This window comes from Tinamus guttatus, unplaced genomic scaffold, assembly GCF_059628265.1.
Source record: "Tinamus guttatus ecotype Peru unplaced genomic scaffold, ASM5962826v1 Tinamus_guttatus_pri_ptg000474l, whole genome shotgun sequence".
Taxonomy (NCBI): domain Eukaryota; kingdom Metazoa; phylum Chordata; class Aves; order Tinamiformes; family Tinamidae; genus Tinamus; species Tinamus guttatus.
The window spans coordinates 356,153-374,180 of NW_028289008.1; the positions used below are offsets into that span (position 1 = coordinate 356,153).

Consider the following 18,028-nt stretch of genomic DNA (forward strand, 5'->3'; position numbering starts at 1 on the left):
GAGACAGGAATGGTTTTTGATTTCTCTCTGGTGTTTTTGCTTCTCTGGGAAATTTCCTATCCGATTCTGAAGACATAAGTGAAGAACCAACAGCAGGATAAAAAGACATAGAAGATTTGAGAGGAGGACTGCCAAAAAAACCATCCCTGTGTGGAGAGAGGTCTTTTTGTGACTTGGAGTAAGGAAGCAAATCATTAACATCAACATGTTTTTCGCTAACAGCCTTTCCTGACTCTTTGATAACTTCTTTCATTGGAGAAGGCTCACTGTATTCTATCTGATTTTTGGAAAATAAGCATTTATAATTTTCACGCCTATCAGTATCATTGTGCAGTGAACAGTTGGTGAATTGTTGTTCTTCCAAGCGGTCGTCTCCTCCCATATTATGTGAAGCCTGAGACAACTTGAAATCTTTCCCACTTTCCCATCTCCTAACCCACATCTGAGGTTCAAACTGACAAGACTCAAAATTGATGCTTGTGGCATTCACATTTTTGCATCCACTTGTATTCTGCATTTTCTCTTCTTCAGACAAGTCACATTTGGATGTTTCCACATCATTGTCTTCCCTCAGATGTTTGAAGTCATTGCTTATCAAGGCAGATACGGACCTTTTTGCCTCTTTTTTCTTAGTCTGCTGGTTCGCACCTTGGGCTACCTCAGTATCCCTACAGATGTTGTAATCTGTGCCTTCACTCATCTCCAGTTTGTCTTGAACCATTTTTCTTTGAGTTGCAGCAAACTCATATATTTCCTCCGGCTCCTGTTCACCCACCCCGTTGTCGTCTTCCTTCTGGCATGCAGGGTTTAGCACAGCTTCTTCTTCCTCATCTTCAGCCACCCACACTGAGTTCAGGAGCTCTTTGAAGTTCTCAGCTCTGTTATCATTATCTTCATCATCTCTCGCAGAGAGGAGATCATCTTCTGGATCCACTCCAGAAGATGCCTGGCTCTCTTCAGCGCAGTCCTTACACTTGAGCACAAGTTCCCTTAAATCAAACCTGCAAGAATGTAACAGAAATGTTAATGTTAATCTCCCTCAAAATTCATTCAAAATTCCAAAACGTTATAGTTGCCTGATCAATCTAGTGAGTCTTGTAAAGAAAGTTAAATTTAATTTGTGAAACTGTTGTGCCAAATTAGACATGCAGTTTCAACATTAATAAAGTCAATAACAATTTCAGGTTTTCACTCCGTGTCACCATAATCTTCTCAGGTTTCACACTTATTTCCCCCATTCCAAACAATGCATCGCTGCCACTACAGAGGATAATCAGTTCTCCTTGATTAGGTATGAGTTTAACTGACTATCAACATAAAAGAGCAGATTTTTTTTCCTGGTCTTTTTCAGAATTACTTTAAAAGGAGGACACCTACATTTCCAGAACTAAGTGATTTTGATCCGATAGAATGTGTTTCATCTGCTGCTGTTTCAAGTTCATTATCTAACACATGTCTAGGATCATGACTGACATAACAAATTAGCATTCCCTGCATCCACATTCTGCAAGTCTCATTCAGATTAAGTGTGTCACTAGGGCAATGCTTTGAGAATTACACTCATCACCATTGCCACCATCAGCTGTCATTAAAAATCATGAGAGAAAACTTGGCAAAAGTGTTCTAGTCATAAACCAAAAATAGAAAATCTCAAGCAGATGTAACCTGAAGAAAGATTCATGAAAAAAATGAGGATAAGATGCTCGTGTGTTCATATTTCACTTAAGATGGAAGCAGAGGTACTTGCATCTCAAGTGAAATGAGTTTTGTGAAATCCACTGAAACCACAACAGAAGGTATCAGGTTAAAGTCCATGTGGCTGAAAGCATGAGGTGACCCAAAGCACACTCATATGATACAAACCTGGTAGCCAAAGCCCTCAGCTGGGGCACAATTCTAGCAGGGATGTCAGTATAAGCAGTGTAAAGATATCGCAGGAATGCGAGGACTGCCTCTTTTGTCACATCGCTCAGCAGCACCCGGCGCGTCTGCTCGTCGTCATCGTCCTTCACCTTCACATATATCCCTTCGTCGTAAACCTGTGCGGTAAAAGGAAAGCAAACAAGGTCCGCTTCCTCATAAAGGAACACCACCAGCAGTATCTGCTCTCTATCAGGCCACTAATTTTTTTTTTTTTTTTTGTCAAAGTCTGTTCCTATGGCCAGGATTTGATGCCTCAGAGGGAAGCTAAAATGACCAGAGATACAGAGCTCCCTGGGGAATAGGGAGCTCCATACAGCTGTTAACTTGTACCCTGAAGCTTTCAAGGACCCCTCATAAATGGTCCTAAGCACCTTGAGTTGAAACTGCTGTAATCATGCATGAGGACAAAACGAATTCTACTGATTCCAGAAAGAATGACAAAACTTTGTCAAGAAGTTGGTATGGTTTGGTGGCAGCTCTGTCAGAGGGCAAGTTCCTGTCTTCAGCCCACTGCCTTTCATTGCCTTTGCAGGAAATTGCACAGGAGCAGGCTGGAAACTGTATGAACCAAAATGCTTCTGGAAACACAGAAATTACTTCACTGGCCTTGCCAAAGGCACAGGTCAATGCAGCTACCTCCATAGCACCTGTGGGAGTGACAGACCTCTGTTTGGGTTAGTTACAAGCACAGCTTGTAAATACTGTCTACTCCGTAATCAGCAGGTCCAGAGTGACTTGCCACTGGATCTCCAAATACTCTGTGCTTACTGTACGGCATCACTAACTCATTTGTTGTGATCAGTCTGGAATAGACGGTCAAACTCCTGTTACTGCAAAGGGGCTTTACTCGAGGGGAAGAGAAAAGTCTAACAGCAGTACTTACCAGCTGAACAGCCCGTGGACAGCGTGCATACAGCACAAACATATGGGCATAAAGGATTTCTCCCGAGTCCACTTGAAACTGGATATCACTCAAGTAGGCGTTGTTGACCATGATATTGTAATCTTCTGCCAGCATCCTGAAAGAGGACTAGAACATAGAAGGGACACAAAGACAGGAGTTGTTACAGCTGTAAGGCATTTTCCTGGCAGATAAGGAGGCAACAGCCCAGTTTGTCAGCACTGCTGTACTCTGGGTCCCAGCGTGGGTATGGCTGCCTTTGCCTTCTCAGGACTAACAGAATCCTTATCAGTGCAAGGTCTTCCATAAGAGACGTAAGCAACCTAGTCCAACACACATCTCTGGCTTTGTTTCCCTCCTTCTCCTCTCTTCAAAGCTTAGCAGCTGTGAAGAGGCAGTCACATGCTGTCTTCCACTCTACTTGTGGAACAGCCTTTTGCATTACAGCACATCATCGTCCTCGGATCTTTACCACATCATTTCCTGATGTGGCAGAGCCACTGCCTGCAGTTGGCCTCTTGCTCTGCTGTCTTCCACCATGTTTTTGAAAGCTGTAATTCCCACCTTGATGGAACTGAACTCAGTTCATAACAATTGCATAGAGCAAGAGGAATGAGGATGACCCAGGGGCAAGGTAATGAGCCTTTCCTCTCTTGTTCACTGTTTTGGTCTAGCAATGACACCTGGGAAGAAGCCCTCTGCAACAAGGGGGCAACACGGAATAAAAGAAATGCAGGTATCTAGTCCAAAGGAACTTGTGCACTTGTTACTGAAATCTCCTTTGAAAATTCCTTTATTTATTTACTTTTAAGTATTTACTCTTATAATTTTAGACTCCTTTACTGAAAGTTTGGGGAAGGCTGGTTGCCCAAGCGATCTGTGACTAGTTTAATGTCTGGCACTACCCCTACTACAAACCCATACAAGGCAATCTTCTAAAGACTCAGACTCCCTAGGTAGCAGTGTTGCTTCTGGAGGTGGCCAGTGCTTCAGAGAAGCGTGAAATACCTGCAGCCCATGGTTGAGGGAGGCTGCCTGACTGTAAGTAGAAAGCAGCTTTACCTGAGACACTAATTGTTGACCTTGTACTTTCTGAACCTAGCGCAGACTGGAAGAAAGGCAAGTTTTATCCAACTCCATGAGATGTAGTTCCACCAGAAACAGCAGAGCTCTTTATTTTATTAGCAGGTTTCTAGGTTGGTTCAGTGGGAACTCAACCTCTCTACTTGCTTCAGTGTGTTTGCAAGGAGCCAGTACCAGTTAGCATGGAAACAGCAGCACACGCTGGGCCATTTCTTCCAGGCTTCACAGGTGGGCTAGAGGAGACTCTGCACGTCATGGACTGCTCTCCAAGGGCAAGACAGGAAGCTCAGTCTGGAAACCTGTTAGGTGTTTCTTGCTCTCTTTTTCTTGGCAGGTAGGACACCTGCAAGACGGTACCCCGAGAAGGCAGGCACTGCTTTCCAGGCAGGAAGCCCAGAACAGCCTTCCTGCTGACACTAAAATTATGACTCGAAAATGGGGAAATTAAGTAAGAACAGAAATATTCTGGCTGCACCATTCTCTGTGCAAAAGAAAGACTGGAAAGGAAGATAAGAGGAGAGGCATTGACAAAGTTCTGGTCAGAACCATGCAAAATGGGTGCGTACATGAGCCTGGATGAAACCCCAGACAGTTCTGTCTCTCCTGGTCTCCAGGAAGTGTGGCCTGTGTCATCTAGGCTGGGCATCAAAGCAGAGTACTACCTAAGTGCTGAGCAGATACATCCCTAGTAACTACCCCCAAATACTCTATGCACTACAGCCTCAATATTTAACCTGGTTCTCTTTGTGTAAATTATGCACAAATTTGCTTTATGTTACCTGTTATTTTAAATTAAGTAGGACAAACACTCTGAAACACCCACAAGCCTGCCTGTGGGCATCAATGCAACATCACGTATTTGCACTTCAGCTTTGCCTAGGATGATTCCTGTGAGTGACTGTAATGCTTAAACATCTCTGTTTCTGTGAAAATGAATGGGAAATACTCCATACTTCTGGAAATTAATCAAATAGGAGAGGCTTTTTTTTAACAAATAAACAATACAAAAATACAGTGCAAATAAACAATACAAAAATACAGTGCAAATAAACAATACAAAAAAGGGGAAAAATAACATTTGTCCTTACATTTATATCGTTGCTTCTCGGAAATCTCTTCTCTATGGGTAGAAGGGCAAAGCCACTTAGTGAAGAATCACTGGAAGTCAATTCTTTTCCTCAAAGAAGAAAAGGCACATCTCAAGTCATGTACAACCTTCTTGTAAGACAGAATGAAGTGGCAACTCTTAACTGCCATTTCTTCCTTGCCATGACAACTCCCCAAGAGACTCCTGTCCCAGGCTGACATTTCTGAGCTGAACGGTTCAGCCTCCCTCTCTTGGCTTTATCAGATGCATTTGGTTTTCTTGGCATATGACCAGCAGCCATTTGCTGCAGCTTAATAGGAGAACTGAGGGAATTTTACCCAAGTCAAGTACAAAGCAGAGAGACATTAGATTTAGCAACCATAGTCTTCACTGATGAGTGAACAGGAGACACACAGTGCATATATTATGCTAAATGGTTGGACAATTTTAAGGCTACCATTGGTCTTGGAATGTGCCGTTGTGCAATGCACACCACTGTAACCAGGGAAGTTAGAGCTGCTCTTGAAGGAATTCTAGGTGGTGGACTTTTTTCAGCCTGTACAGATCAACTTCAGGGACTGTGTATCCATGTACCAACACAACATCATCTCTTACGCTCTTCTTTCACCAGGTCTTCTTCTGGTGAAACCTCGTAAGACAGTGCTGTCGGCAAAAGCCACTAGGCAGAAAAGAGCATATATTTTGGGGATGTATTTTTGCCTCACGATTGGCCGTGTCTGGGCCCCCGGCTGGCAGAAATGCATCTGACACCTTTAAAGGATTTTTAAAATAAAATTTAGAAGCTGTTGTCTAAGAGGAGCTCTTCTTAAATATTGGGATCTATGAATCATTTCAGAAATGTCAACTTGATTGTACCTAAAGCCTACTACAGAACAATGCCCCCAAATATCACCCCCTGGATCAACAATATCATCTTGCGGCTGCTGCCACTGCTCTCCAAGTTCAGTATGGCTAAACGTGGCTCCTCACAGCTGATGACACCAGAGAGGAGGCTCATGAGGCTGCCAGAACTTACTTGGCTGCTCTACTTCCTGAGCGTCGTTAAGCTCAAGCCTCCACTGAGTTTGTGCTTCCATGGCCAACTCAATCAGTTGCTGCAGAGTCTCAACATGAACCTTCTCGCCCTGAGACGAAATCTGTCCAGCCCGTTCAGAGCCTGAGTCGGCTTCATCAGCAGCTTTTTCTCCAGTCTCTGGAGAAGCAGGATAATGAGGACTGAGATCAGGCTGAAGTTGCTGAGATACTTCTGGTTGATCAGATCCCACTGATGGCAGAGAAGTCTCTGACTTACAAATCTGATCAAAGGAGAGAAAAAAAAAAGACATCAATAAATTAATTTTGTATGTATTTGCAGAGTTCAGAGTACAGTCTCTGAATTGATCTCTAGTTCATACTTTCAAAATATCTTAATAAATATTAATAAAATACTTTGAGCGATCCCCAGATACATACTTGCTCTCCAAGAAGATAGTGCTATAAGGCGACAGACTAAAAGGTCCTGTCTGTTTCTGTAGGCAGCATTTATAAAACTACAGAAAAACGAGAGGCAAGACATCTGGATAATAACAGAGTGAGACCGCCCGGTTTAAAACTGGATCACAGTCCTGCATGCAGCTTCAGGCAGGGGGATACATGGGGAAAGCCTGAAATGCAGACGCTTCACTTTACAACCCTAGGAGTGCCCACCCCCTCCTCAGTGTAACACACAAGCATCCATCTTCAGTGTGAACTTTCCACACTGTTCCTTGCTGCCTTGATACAAAACATGAGTAAAGAAAGAGAAAGGCTCTGATTGTAATCAGTCAGAGAAAAGTATCAAGAAGGAACACAAGAGTCAGGCTACTGTAAAAATAGCTAAGCTAGTGGCAAAATGAAGAGGCTCAAGCCCTCTCACTCAGTGCTCTGCTCCCATTTGTTTTGTCTTCCAAAAGCCCAAAGAACAGCACGGCAACACAAGCCTCAGCCTCCTGTCCAAAAGGGAGAAGCGAAAGTTCAAGATCACCAAACCTACTTGTGTGAGACCAGGGGACAGTTGTGCAGGAGCAGAGAGCACGCAGAGCATGGGGTGACTCACTTAAATGGCAGAAAAGAGAAGGGCTACAGAGCAAGTAAACTGTGGCACACAAATACCAGAGGAAGGAGAAAAGAGCATCCCACCTGCACAGTTATGCAAGGTACGATTGGAGGGGTCAGTTCAGCAGTGTAGAATGATTCAGGGTCGCAGGGCCCTGTTAGAGCACTGCTGTTCCATAAAGGGCAGTCCTTGTTTCTGGGCGATGGCATGAGCCAGTCTGTTTTCTCAGATCCATCCTCCAAAATCCTGCTGGTGGGAAGCCGAGGAGTGGGAGGGAATTCCATCTCTTGTGCAAGCACCATGGCGGCTCGCTCTTCAGTCCTTTTGCGGGCTGTCTCTGGATCCCGCAGCAGTAACGGTGGAGGAGTAGTTGGGCCTCTTTTACGTGTTCTTTTCTCTTTAAAAAGAAAAGCAAAAGAAACCCAAATAAATGAACAGCTGAACACATAAGCAGAGGAACTGAACCTGCCAGCTTTTTCAAGTGTTGCAGTTGGCAATGATCAAAATGCAACTACAGCAGAACACAAGATTTCTGCAATAAGTCCCAAGCCTCCCGTTACTTCTGCCAGAGAAACAAACCTTCAGGGAAGACTTATTCGTGCACACATGGTCCTGCTGGGCTGAGCTGTCAAATCAGATCACTATGAAAGCAACTGATACCTATGTGCAGGCTACCTTCCAGACCCTTTGAACAGTGAGCGTACAGTGCTTTTGGCGAGTTAGCAGCGCTTCACTCAAAAAAGAGAGAGAGAGAGAGAAGAAAAAAGACTCCAAAGCCATGAAGGACTGCTTTTGGTGTGTCTTGATCACTGGTGATGGTCACTCATGTCAAACCACAGCACATATGAATCCTGCACAGCTCTCATTTGTCAGGTCTGTTTCTCAGGTCTGTTTCTTTACTGCCTTTGACTTCCTAATTCCCAATATAATTGGCAGTGGTTATCAGCAGGAAGAGATTGAGGAGAGCCACGAAGAGCAAAGTGTCTCCTATGTGCAGAACTCAACCTTCCCCCAGGGCAACTGGCTTCTTTTCTGACCATTTTTGTGCATTTAAATAGCAAACCACAGGTTCAACGTGTGTAGTTGTATGCACATATACTTCAGAAAGAAAGCAGAGCAAGGAGAGAAGGATGAAAAAGTTGCATAATCAAGGGTATGGGACAGTGAATAAGAAAAATGCACTGCAAAAAAAATAACAATGGTCTTTTCATGTTTTCCCTTTGGGATTTATTAAAAAACAACTCATCTTAAAAACATTCTATAGTTTTGAAACAATCAACCAGTGAAATAAATATAAGACTCAGAATGGATTTCAGTGAAACATCCTGCAGCCTCCCTTGGCTATCTGTATGTGGATACTTTGCATTACTCCATCTCGGACAACTTAAATGAAACAGAAGTGTGCTTGTCATCCCCTATGCCCAACAGAAAAGTTGGTAGTGAAGAGCAGGCTGTTACATCACTCCTCCAATAGTATAGCCTGAGACACTCACGGTGACACATACCTGATCCAGGCTTCCATTTGATTGGCAAGGCAGCCACGGGTTTCATATTTGCAGCTACTGCTGCTTGTTCACGCTTTTCTTGCTCCAAGAGAGAGCGTGACATTGCCATAGCAACCTGCAGATCTTCATCCTGAGGTTCCATTTTGATCCTCTTTTTCATTTCCTTGGAGTCATCTCCGGAGAACTCTTTGCGTTTTGATATGTTTGGTTGATTGCTGAAACGTAAGAATGCAGCAGAAAGCCCAAGTTAACCTAACATAACTGGATCAGAGACAAGAAACCCTGAGCACTTCAGACCAGCTGCCCCCCTTCCTCAGAGAGATTCCCATATCCAGAATAATAAGAAAGCATCAACAGTACTTTTTTCTGTGGAGGAAAGAAAAGGATTTCTTATCATGCGTGGAATTCACAGCAATTTGGAGAAAATCTTATTTTGGAAAGATAAACATAAGACTGCAGCACTGACAAACTGCCTTTTTTTTTTTTTTTTTGCAAGGGCAGGAATGGCCTTAACCATCTGCTACCTCAAACCTAAACTTTGTATCAAAGGGCAAAAATCAGGTTGAAGTCAAGAACATCGTCACCAAAACCGTTCTGCCAATCTTACACTTCCACAGTAAACAAGCAATGGCCCTTCCTCAGCACAATAAGACTTAAAAGTCCTTTGGATACATTTCAGGCAGGCACCACTCGCTATACTCTGAACATGTTGCTCAAATCCCAAAGAGCAGATACATCTCTGCACCCAGCACAATTCAAAACAGCCTGTATGTTTCCTCCTTGACTCTGTGGATAAGGCCCATGTATCCAGGACAGCAACGAGCCGAAAAGCTGAGGCCTTGGAAACACAGATACTCCGAAGAGACTGTATGCTCATATAGCATGTTCTGCTTAATAAGCTCAACCACGCTATTCAGCTTTATTACATAATTACCTCTCAGAGTATAAATATTTCTGACAAATTAGTGTAAGATTATTTACTTCCCATTTTGCTCCTGTCTGCTGACTCATAGTCATCCACCACTTTTGAAGGAAAGCAAGATTTTCACCAAAATCTTACCTGGGATACTTAGGAGAGGCAACTCCAAACTGAGACACCTGCAGTGCCTGAAGCAGCATTTTAGGAGGAACAGCCATCTTCACAGCACAGCGTTTCAAGTGAGTAGTTTGGCTCTCGGAAGTTTGGAAATGTTTGCCACAGACGAGACAATCAGGGATTGCTGGTTTGCTGGAGGAGGAGATCTCTGCTGCCTCCATCTCATCCAGACACCTGGAGGATGATGGAAATAAAACAAAACAAAATAAAATAAAATGCTCTTTTTGAACCTTGCCTCCTGAAATGCTGTAATTGAGCAACTCCAACTACTTAAGCAAGGTGTTTACAATACTTTCTTTACAGAGAAGCACAGACTTTTCATTTATAAAGAGCTAGCTGTATGTAATATTTTAACAGTATTTGATATTTACCACTAAGGAAACTGTTATAGAGTGCTGGCATCAATTTAAGCCCACACCATTCTGACAAAAGAAAACACAAGGATCCTTCCCTTAGCCTTCCACTCTCATTACCTGTGGAAAGCAAAGGTCTATAGTGCCTATATATAGTATTTACAAAGGTATATAGTGCATAGTCTATGTATTTATTCATCTTGCAAAACAGTATCACATCTTTCCTTCAGCGAATAGCTCAGATTTGCAAACAGCTGACATACCAAATGTTCTTAGGAAATCATTATATAAATGAATAAATGGTGTTGAAATGGGCAGATTTTGAAATGGACACTAACGAGTAGCTTTGCTACCTAGTCTGCAATTACATCTTCTCTAAGGCACTGCTGCTGAAAGCCACACTGGCCTTTCATGCTAGTGCTTCACCTATTAACGTGCTGCCCCCGTCGTGTTGTGTTCATGGCTGAAAGATCCTTCTGGCAGATCAGACAAAAAAACAAGCCCTTCTCCTCTAGGCTTTCCGGGACTTCCTCCTTGATCTTCTGCTGAAGGGCAAAAGCCAAAGCACCATCGTCCTTTGTGGATGGAAGATCGTGGGTAACTGGCACAGAAGGGAGAGATGATAGAGTTAAACATCTTGTAGTGAAAGGCATGAAACTGTTATATTTGTCATGATTATTTTATTAACTTAAAAAACCCCTGCAATCTTCCTGTTGCATCTTCACATCTCATTTCTCACAAGGGAATGCACAAACAGTACAGGAGAGCACTACCCCAGGAGTGGAAGGTGGCAATTGGTTCATCGCACATTATGTATCAGAACCAAAAGGAGAGTTATGTTTTAGATGAAGTTTCTGGGAGAACATGGGGTCTTAAACATTACATATTAAACACAGGAAATTCTCATGTCCATAGAGAACCAGCAGGGCCTTGACTTTTAAAGGGGCCTTGACTTTTAAAGCACCAAAACACCAAAAAAGTGCTATGAATTCAAATTGCTACGGATTCAATTCATCTGCATAGAACATCCTATTTTGTAAGTGCTCAGAGATTTACAGAAGACACGGAGTAACTAAGGTCATATTTATATGAGCTACACAATATTGCCCCCGAGAAGAACGACTGGATTTACTGATGCTCTTAGAATCTCAACCTGTTTCCAGAAAGTAAATTCTCTCTCCAGAACTTAACATAAAATCAAATTTCAGCCTCACAAAAGATCTAGGAGAGAAGTATAGAGATCAATACACATTGATCAATAGAGAAAGCAAGTTCTCAGACATGTGGAGCGACTTATTCAGCATCACACAAGCCACCTGTCCAGCTGTGAACAAAGCCCAGGAATCCAGACTGCTGCTCATGCAATCACCCTAAGCAGCCCTCAGCACTCTCCATGCACACACAGGAGCTAAATAACAGCAGAAACGTACCTTTTTCCGGGTTCTCTTCCTCGCTTTCATCAGAGGAATTCCTGCTAGCTGCAGCCTTTGGCAAGCTATCGCCCAGGCTATGTTTTAGCTGCTCAGGTGCCACTCTCTTGAAGTGCTGCATTCCCTCCACCGCCAGCTTTGCTGCCCGCACCTTCGACCCAGGCAGCAGTGGTGTCTTCAAGGTGTCTGAAGAGCAGGTCTCTGGTTGTGAAGGACGGAAGGATAGTGTAGTCTGGGAACAGTCACTCGGAGCATTCACTGAAGGGGACAAAGCACAGTTTCCCAGTCAGAATTAAACAGGTAACTGAGCTGCCCAGGGAGCTCTTGGGAAGCTTCCCAAAACAGCAACCTGAGATAGTCAAAAAAAATGAACATGTTTCTACTCTGATCTTCAAGCCCTATCCATGCTTCGGACTTTCAGGCTCAGAACCAAGCAACAGGTGTTCCTAAGGAGGGGTGGTAACGAGCAGCAGGCTAACAGCTCAGTGTATCTCCGCTCTGCTTTGAGGCAACCTGTGAGATCAGACCAAAGATCTCACCAGCCCAGTTTCTGAGTGCAGTCACTAGTAGATAATTACGAAAGGGTATCAGGCAGAACAAGTACAAAATAATCCTTCTCCTGGTTGACCTTAGCTGTCAGTTTAAGGATTTCATGCACTGGTGACTGCCTTCTGGTCATCATATTTAGTCATCACTGAAAGACCAATCCTTCATGAATTAACCCAGAACCTTTCTTAATTTATTTTTTTGGCCTTGGTGACAGTCAATGGCAACATAATTCAACATTCAATACAATAACACACTGTGAAAAAAACACTTTGATATAATCTAAACTTGCTTCTTGATGATTTGAGGGATGATTTACATTCTGAAGTCGCAAAAAAAAAGGTAATGACTCCCTCATATATCACTCAGCACTTAGGTTTCACCTTACTGAAGAACTGCATACCTCCTCCAGACTTCTAAAGAGCTCTACTGAACTGAGTCTTTTCAGTACTAGCCTATTTTCTGTCTGAAAGATTTCAGTGCACGCACCTGTCAGATTCCTCTTGGTAGAGTAACTGGTCACTGTGCGCAGCTGGCTGTCAGGGAAAGCGCTTCTCCTGTCTTCTTGTGACGTCCCACCACTACTGCAGGGCACAGCATCATCGTCTTCTTCACGCATCCCTGTCGGCACCTTAGAACCCAAATTTTGTGGCAAATCTTTCCCCTTCACTACTGGAGAGCAATGATCAATTTGGCTCCCAGGAACAGATCTGCCTGTTGTAGTGGTCTTTGTCCATTTCTGAACCTTCTTTGTTGCCTCAGTATCCTCAGCTTTCTCCTCAGTATCCTCAGCTTTCTCCTCAGTATCCTCAGCTTTCTTCTTTGCCCTACCGACAATTTTTGCCCACACTACTTTAAATTCATTGTCCTCTTCATCCATGGTGCTGCAGGCTGCAGTAATGCTGCCTAGCAGCGCTACAGGGAAAGATCTCAGGAACAGTCAGGGCTGCGTCTTCTCTGGCTCGCCGCCTTCATTCTTCAGACGCCAGCACTTCTCCACTGTTCCAACGGTGGACTTTCCTCTGTGATTAATTCATCTGCATAGAATATATTATAGCATTTAGTGCAGCACATTCTCCAAGGACCCTGCTTATTTTCACTCAGCACAGTGATGACTTTCTTGTTCAGAGGATTTTGGAATGGAAGTGAAGCATTTCAATCTGCCCAAAGCATGTGTAGGATCTTCATGGTACGCTAGAGGGCTTCAGAGAGATTTACTGAAGCCCTTTAATGGAAAAACCTCTAAAAGGTGGATATGTAAGATGGTATACGCAGATGCAGTGTGAAACAGGCCTCTGGTACCAATTTGAAAGAGGACATTCTTTGAAGACTCTTCTTTGAAGGAGAAGAGATTCTCATATAAAATATTGCAGCACATAAGTATAATAGCACATATAGACCCAAAACACTAATACTGTACTTTCAGCACAGACAGACACAGGCCACATTCAAAAGCATGCTGACCTCTCCTTTGAGGTCAGAATCCTGCCTGGAGCTCAGAATTTGAGATGTCCCACTTGTATATGCATCCATATCTACATTTACATAACACAGCAAAAATGAATGTATTCACTCCCATAAGGTGGGGAGGAAAGACTGTCACTCGGAGTGCAAAATTTCATTTTGTGACACAGCATATTTAAAGAAGAGAGCCTGTCCCCATGCTGAAAAGCAGCTCACAGAGTAAGGCTTAGCAGTGCTTGGCCTTGCAGAAGAGTTTCTCGGACAGATGAGAGAGCACATCTAACAAATGTGCCCACCCTTCTTTCACCTCTGTGTTCTTACCTCCTCCTTTGGCTACTCAGTAGACACTGACCATGTCTCATAAACTGTTGTCACATACACCAGATAAAAGTATTGTCTCTTTCTTAGCTGGTTTAAATTAGCTTCTTAAACTAATTAAAAAAAAACTGATTTAACTAAGTTTCTTAAACTTTCTCTACAGTAAGAATAACAGTGCTAGCTAGTGATTTCTTGGAACAGCAATAGGTACAATAACATCCATATGGAAATGCCATCAATCCCTGAGCAACACTAGAACTAGATTTCTATTCTTAGACATTTTGATTGTCCTCTTCTTCCTAGCCATATGTTCACTACGGTTCTGGCTATTTTAATGGAGCTTTTATATTGACTCCCAAATCCATTTCTTTCAAAACTTAAACAGAGTGTTTCATTTGGAATGGCAGCAGCTGTGGTTCAGTTTCTCCAATAAAGCTCTGGGCACCAAAAGACTCAAAATGCAGGAAGAACACAAGCAGGATTGTTTTCTCAAATGGCTTGGCTGCAGCCATGCAAGGCTAAGGAATGCTGGTTACACATTTTCACAGGTCAGCCTTTCCTATAAGCAATTACAGATGTTAATGGATTAATTTATTTTAAATTCAACCTCCCAAACCTGCAGAGGACTTTGCTGTGAGTCTTAGATCATTTCCTGAGAGAGAAATTGACATTTTCTGTAACCAGTTCATAAATTTATTTTTTTCCGACAGAATCTTGGAGTAGTTATCACTACAAATTGACCTTTTTTTTTTTTTTTTTCCCCCTAAGTAGGAGGAGGCACACAGAGAATCTCACATCCTCCATAGCTTTAAATAACTCTCACAGACATATGCCTACACATGTCATATTATTTACGGTGACTTCCTGATGTTAAACTTTTGTTTGCAATTAATACTGAATGCCCCAGGCAGATCACGTGAGATGCATAAGCAATGCAAACCTAAGGATTAATCTATCTTACTCCTCCATCTACAGACGTGTAGTGAGGCGTAGGCACAGACCAGGATCCTCTAAATACATCTGATCATGCTGTTATTGATGTACCTTAAAGCCCCTTTGGCACCATCTTGTAGAGCTTGTCAAGTAACAGTTTTGCAAAATTATTTATTTCAATATAGAATTCGATTAATTTTGTAAGATTTTAGGACTCTACAAATCACACAAGCTGGTCAAATAAAATAAACAGCAGCACTTACCTATCCACTTAGATGTTCGGTCTACAGCCCAACTGAACCTTTTGATGTATATAGTCAAAATAGCACAGAGCAGCAAGAACCTAGATGGTTCTTGAAGATGGAACCTAGAAATTGGGAGGAAAGGGTTAGATTTTAGTGTATTTTTACTAATTCCTCTTTTTGCTCAAGTTCCAAGCTTCAGAGGGTGGGAGAAGGTGACAGCACATGCTCTAATGGTGCTAAGTTTAGCCACTTCCACAAGTACCTGTGTACTTAAATATGTGTGTGAATTCAAATATTACTCAGGATCTGCTCAGCCCAGCACTGCTCCCAGCAGTGAACAGCACTGCTCCTGCAGAAAACAAACAAACAAACAACAAACCCCCCCAACGCAGCTCTTTGGAAGTCAGAATAGATCAGGCTAGATAAAGTCCTGAACAACACAACGCAATTCGAGAGCTGACCCTATTTTCTGCTATTTTGAGCAGAAAGTTGGGACTCATGATACCATGAATAGTCTGCCCTTTCTTTTTCCATCTTGTTTCCTAATAACTTGCTTGAACCCAGAACCACAACTCTATGGCACACTCTCTCCTACTGAGACATAATGCAAGAGCTGCACAGTGCAGGTTCTCTGGCTTTGTGGAAGTGCCAATATAATATATAATACCGAGGAGAGAGAACAGGAGTTACTCAGTGAGCAGAGCACAAATATAAGTGTAGAAGACAAATTCCAAATCAGGTACTAACCTTTCTGCTCTAGTCTCTGTCAGTCTTCCTATGCCAGACAAGGGTAACTGAAACAGATAGGGAAATACAAGCAATGACAAATTAACAAGCAAAAAATAACGGCTAAAAAAAAAAAAAAAAAAAAAAAAACAGATTTTAAGAAGCAACCTTAGCAATGACCAGCATCATTGTCTACCAGACACTACCCACTTATGTTCCCTCATAACCCATCAGTGCATCATGTTCATGTTTCCTTTAAAGCAACCCCCCTCACTAGTACCTCGTACATAAGGCAAAACATTTTATATCTAGTAAAATTTTTATCACGTTGCAGAAATTAATTTTAAATTGGTACTTACATGACAAAAACTGCCCCTGTTTTTTAAGTGTTATAGAAACTAACCTCCTATTTTACAGAGCATCTTATTGAAAACAGAAAAACTTCACATTATACCTCCTATGGAAGGATAAAGGGGAAGTAATCATAAAAATAAAAAGTAACGGTTGCTCAGTGCAAATTTTCATGGCTTGTATGCAAACACAGTAACATACAAATCAGGAATCTATGCAGCGGGTGTTTCAAAATGAAAAATACAACCGAGAATTAAGCACAGAGCCGCGGCCCGCGGAGGGGATCGGGGGGCGCCGGTGCCGCCGCTCCCGCCCGGTCCTCGCCGCCCCCGGCCCGCCGCTGACCTCTCCGCCGCAGCCGCGGCTCCCTCCGCTCCTCGCACCCCGCCACAACACCGGGAAGGACCGCAGCGAAGCGCATGCACCGCGCGCCAACGGCCCGCGCTTGCCGCTGCTCGGGCGGTGCGCGCAGGCGCGTCCGAGCCGAGCGACGCAGGCGCAACACAGACTTCCTGACGCCACAGCGGTTGCCGTGGTGACGGGCCCCGCCCTGCGAGCCGGGCCCAACGGCCGCCGCTCGCCAACGGCGCCCCCTGAGGGCCGCCCGCCCCGAGCGCGGGAAAATAAAAAAAAAAAAACGCTCAAATATGGAGTAAAACCCTAAAACACCGATCCGCTGGGCACACCGCTCACCCGCTCTCGGGCAAAAACAGCGCCAAAGCACGAAAACTTACAGCAGGGAGGGGCGCTTCTATTAAGAATTAAGGTCTTTGAAACATCCAATGCTAGAAACACATACATGTTGAGGAGATAAAGACAGAGCCTCTGCTTGCGAGCATCAAATATTTGCTTTTTCAGCTCTGGGGTTAAAACCCGCAGTGGTCATTTGCGGGCCACAAAGCTGCTGCTAAAGTCCATTAAATCCTCCTGCTCCAGGGATTTAACAAGCCCCTTCCTGCTTGCAATGAAGCTGGAAGGTGGACAGCTCCTTCGCTCAGGCTTTCACAGAGCCCATCGGTCAAGCGACAGAGCATTACCTTTCATTTGTGCTTTCTGCTACCTGGAGTTGACAAGGAAGACGGATGTTGCCTTTCCACAGCATTTAGTTTGGGCTCAGATCACACACTGCATTTTAATTTCAGACTGTGTTCAAAAGCAATTGGGTTAGTTGTGGCTAAAGGTCTAAAGGTTTGAAGCTTGCAAAAACTGACACGAAAAACTCCTTTGTTTTTGTGTCTTTCAACACTTCTGCTGGTTTATTCAGCTTCTTTCTTAAGTTGCTACACTTCATGGGAATTAGAAATGCTCTTAAGAAAATCCTGCAAGAACTTGCAAGCAAATATTGCACAAATATACCGAAAATACTCCAGTTAGGAGGTACTGAGACATTGCATCGGTTCCACAATTACTACTAAGCCAAGTCACAGTAATATTTTGCTGCACAGTACTATAAATGCCATTCTTGAGCACCAACTACTTAAAATAAAAACCCAAACTAAATGTTAGAGACACAGGAAACATAGTATAGGGAGAGAGCTAAATTATTCCAAACAATCTTACTTTTGCCTTCATATTCTCATCTGTGTTTCCAAATAGACAAAGCAAGGCAGGGACTAAGCAAGAGACAAAACCCTTATATACAGCCCTTAAAAACTAACACATAAGGTTAAACCTTAGCTTTCTAGAAATGTCAGATCACATTCCTCACCTTCCAGCATAGCACTTGCTAGTACTGAGCCCCAAAGGCCAAGTTCTCTGGGATAGATGTTACTGGGTTAGGTGGCGAATCGCACTGAATTGCCCAATGAAAAACACTGACACTTAAAAGAGGAGGATCCCTCAAAAATGTGAAATGCATAACACGCACAGGAATCTGTTTTTTCATCATCTGAATCATTTACAACTTGTGTTCAACTTCTATACGACAACCACCTTGAACCTTGCTGATCCATGTGAATACCTTGCAGCCTTT

At 43.2% G+C, this 18,028-nt stretch overlaps 1 protein-coding gene across 1 annotated transcript in view; it reads right to left on the reverse strand.

The window, feature by feature from the left end:
* LOC148592956 (structure-specific endonuclease subunit SLX4-like) overlaps positions 1-12,899 on the reverse strand; it is an 88,530-nt gene extending 75,631 nt beyond the window's left edge. The window contains exons 1-8 of the mRNA XM_088533006.1: positions 12,509-12,899; positions 11,474-11,731; positions 10,470-10,644; positions 9,655-9,864; positions 8,595-8,809; positions 7,173-7,486; positions 6,031-6,310; positions 5,040-5,084 (exon numbers count right to left, since the gene is read on the reverse strand). Of these exons, the coding sequence (XP_088389132.1) occupies positions 5,040-5,084; positions 6,031-6,310; positions 7,173-7,486; positions 8,595-8,809; positions 9,655-9,864; positions 10,470-10,644; positions 11,474-11,731; positions 12,509-12,899 (1,888 nt within the window). The remainder of the gene's footprint in view (positions 1-5,039; positions 5,085-6,030; positions 6,311-7,172; positions 7,487-8,594; positions 8,810-9,654; positions 9,865-10,469; positions 10,645-11,473; positions 11,732-12,508) is intronic.
* Between the last annotated feature and the right edge of the window lie 5,129 nt (positions 12,900-18,028).